We start from the raw sequence: 3,380 nt of genomic DNA on the forward strand, positions 1-3,380 counted from the left end.
GGGTAAAATTGTATCGAGGGGGTTTTATGGTCAAGTGAGGTTTTTTTTAAACTGTATCATTTTCTGCCGTGAACCCCATCTAGTTGGGGACTCCGTTATTAGCTGATGAGGGGGCATCAGMTGCACTTCATGTAAATACTTTAACAGTTTATCAAATTTTTAAGGTGTTATATTTTTAATGTTGTCCTCTGATGATGCTATTCTTTAGGTGTTTTTAATTTCTGTCTGCATTTCTTGAGTGCATTCTGAATCTCAACAAAAATTTAATTATTAATGATTCTTAACATACTCACTCACGTTACATAGACCCTCATGATGAATGCAAATAATATAAAAAAGACAATAATAGATTAGATTCTTACCTATGGCATTATGTAGTTTATGACCAAAGCACTGGAGGTTTGGCCACTCGATGTCTTTCAGAGCTTTAATGATGTTTGTGTTGCTATCTGTTGTCACACAGACGAGTCGGTCTTCAGGAAGGTTCCAGGAGCTCAGAGCATCTTTTAGTCCTTCTGTGCTTACTTCACTTTTGTGATCATCAGGAAAGTAAGCCGTTTGCAGACAGATACTTTGTAGAGCCCAGCTTTTGTCAACAAAATGCGCTATTAAACTCATATAYGGCTCCATTGTTCAACTGGACCATAAGTCCGTTGTTGCAGAAAAAAACGCACATCCTTCAGCACCGTGTTGTTGTAAAGGTGTGGCAGGGAAACTTCGGTGAAATATTTGCGGCTAGGTAGCACATACCTGGCGTCCAAAGTTTTCAGCAGCTGAATAAAGCCGGGTTTTTCCACTGTATAAGGCACCATATCTTTTGCGATGTAAAACGTGACGGCATCTGTTATAGCTTTCCACCTGGCACTCGTCTTTTCGTAGGGAAATCAGTTTGAAAATGATTCCCCTAAGGTAGCTTGTCTTTTGGCGGTGCTGCTTTTTGGGCTGCTGCTAGCTTGAGTTTGTCGTGAAGAGCAGCATTTCTCCCAGTCCACAGAGCGCCTCTGTTTCAGGTGTTGAAACAAGTTTGTCGTACTCCCGCTTTTGGTAGCAACAGCCTTCAAACAGATTTTGCAGCGAGCTGTTTGTTGCTCCGAGTCCGCGGTTGCGAAACCGAACCAGTTCCAGATAACTGAAGACACGGTGCCTTTTTTGGGAACTAATTCCTCTTCCATTGCGTCTTGAGGGACAGGACGGGCGGGGTGAAACCTACAGACCTCCACACTACGGAAGCCCCAAAGAGTGCACTCGAGGGGGGAAAAAAATCTCGATTTCCCCAAAATTAAATCGTTACACACACAGCAAATTCGAATTAATCGATAAAATCGATTTATCGCCCATCCCTTCATGTATTTGTTGTTTTGAGTGAGCAGTATAAATAAGATTTACCATGAGTTGGGGGGAGAAGAAAGAAGAAGGCCTGGCAGTCTAAGCAAGGCTTCACAGAGCAGAAGCTCACCACAAAGCACTTTCACTTTAGAGGCTTTCCATTACAGCCTCGTCTTCACATGCAGGCACATCCAAGCAGGGTTTTCACAAGTGCCTGAATATTAGATTCCTTTTCTCTCAGTGCTTCTGCTGCTTACTTCTTGTTTGTTGTTGCATCTTTCTGAAAGTCATGACTGTTGATATTATTTTTGAAACTGCAGCCTTTCAGTTTTTATTTTGCACAAGGCCGTGCTTCCTTTTAATTTATCCTTTTAAACCCACATCTAAACAAAATGTTGAGTCTGAGCCCTGGGTTGAACAAAACTGATGAGTGTTTCTTTTCTCCTCCTGTTTTGATGTGGTTCCTGATACTTACATGTTTTTCAGGAACCCTTCAGGTCATGCTGATAAGGAAGTGATGGCTGCCACCGTCTTGACCTCGCTGTCCACGTCCCCTTTGGTGCTCAACCCTTCCTCTGCACCCCCAGGTAACCAGCAGCGCCCTGCTGTGCACGCAGCATCATCCTCCGCCGCGCGATCAAACGCCGACTCATCCGCTGTGTTTACCAAATCAAAGGCATTTGCTTCTAAATCATGTGGAAGGACTCTCGCTCTCAGCTGTGAGAAGCTGGAGGGAGACTTGGTTACAAATCACCAGACGTTACTTCACCTTGACACAAGTTGATCTGCTGAGTTGCTGAAGCGCTAACCTGAATTTACCCAGTGGGAAAGAAAAGACGTGCAGTGGTAAAACCACAGTGCCTTGAGGCGATATTAGCACCATTCCCGTATATTTTATTGCGTGCGTGTTCGCTCACTTACTGCCAACTGTTAAGCTTTGACATTCTCACCACAGCTCCTTTTAGTGCTTCTAATACCGCTGTGATGGCGTTAGTATGCCAGCCTCACCTAATGATCAAAGTACCGGCAGCGTGTATTTCTCTCGGGGTTTTTTTTGTTTTGTTTTGTTTTGTTTTTCAGGTTAGCATTAAAGCAGGGATGTTGCATCTTCTCATTATATAAACCTTTACGTTAAAATGTATGTCCCTGAAAGCCAAATATATAATAATTTGACTAAACTGAGTGGAGCATGTAAAGTAGTATAGTTTTATGAGAACTCCAAGGTTCAGTTCAGTGTGAGGGGCACTTTTATTTTGTTGTTCCCGTTCGTCTTCTTTAATCGTCGCGTGCAGATTCCATCACTGCTCAACCCTGGCATGTCGGTCTGTAGTGTCTGTTGTAGACTTCTCACATGCATGAGTTTTTCAGCATGACACACACACAGACACACACGCTCGCACACACACAGAGCTGCGATTGGGGGGGTTTCTTGGTGTGTCAGCATACCAAGGGGTTCTGGTGTTGGAATTTCACATCCAGTAAAGCAGCGAGACACATGGGAGCTGAGCTACAATCAGCTAAGAGGCGAAGAATAAATAGGTTCACAACAACAACAACAAAATAAATAGGAAAACAACAGTAGATAGTCTAACACTGAGCTGAAATGGTTGTATTTTTATTTAAGCCTTCAGTTGTCATCTCACACATCTATGTTATTTGTTCTGAATATAATATAAGTTTGGGTTACTCTTTTAGGATGTTGTGGATTTTCCAACACAATTCTTATAATAAAAGAAAAAAAGTCACATTTTAATTTATGTAGCTCAGAATAAAATATCCTATTAAATTCGTGTAAACAAACTGTTACAAAGACTTGAGATCTGAGCCTCATTTTCTCTATTTACTGTGGAAAATACTCAATCATGGTAAAAGTGATAATCCCCAGTGCTGTAGTTTATTTCCCCAAGTGATAGTCAGATCAAGCCTGCAAAATTATTAAAGGGTAAAAAGTTCAAGTATGAACTTAAAAAAGTGAAATGCCTTGTGAACCAAAGTTAAACACTTTATGTTGTCAAGAACAAGCTTAACACACACACACATATATATATATTGTG

General features: G+C 41.6%; 1 protein-coding gene across 1 annotated transcript in view; it reads left to right on the top strand.

The window, feature by feature from the left end:
* Nucleotides 1–3,380, top strand: part of slc2a4rg (SLC2A4 regulator) — a gene marked incomplete at its 3' end in the record, with an annotated part of 32,788 nt that overhangs the window by 22,707 nt on the left and 6,701 nt on the right. The window contains 1 exon segment of the mRNA XM_014016904.1: nt 1,813–1,913. Within this exon segment, the coding sequence (XP_013872358.1) occupies nt 1,813–1,913 (101 nt within the window).

Source organism: Austrofundulus limnaeus, unplaced genomic scaffold (genome assembly GCF_001266775.1).
Source record: "Austrofundulus limnaeus strain Quisiro unplaced genomic scaffold, Austrofundulus_limnaeus-1.0 Scaffold3, whole genome shotgun sequence".
Classification (NCBI taxonomy): domain Eukaryota; kingdom Metazoa; phylum Chordata; class Actinopteri; order Cyprinodontiformes; family Rivulidae; genus Austrofundulus; species Austrofundulus limnaeus.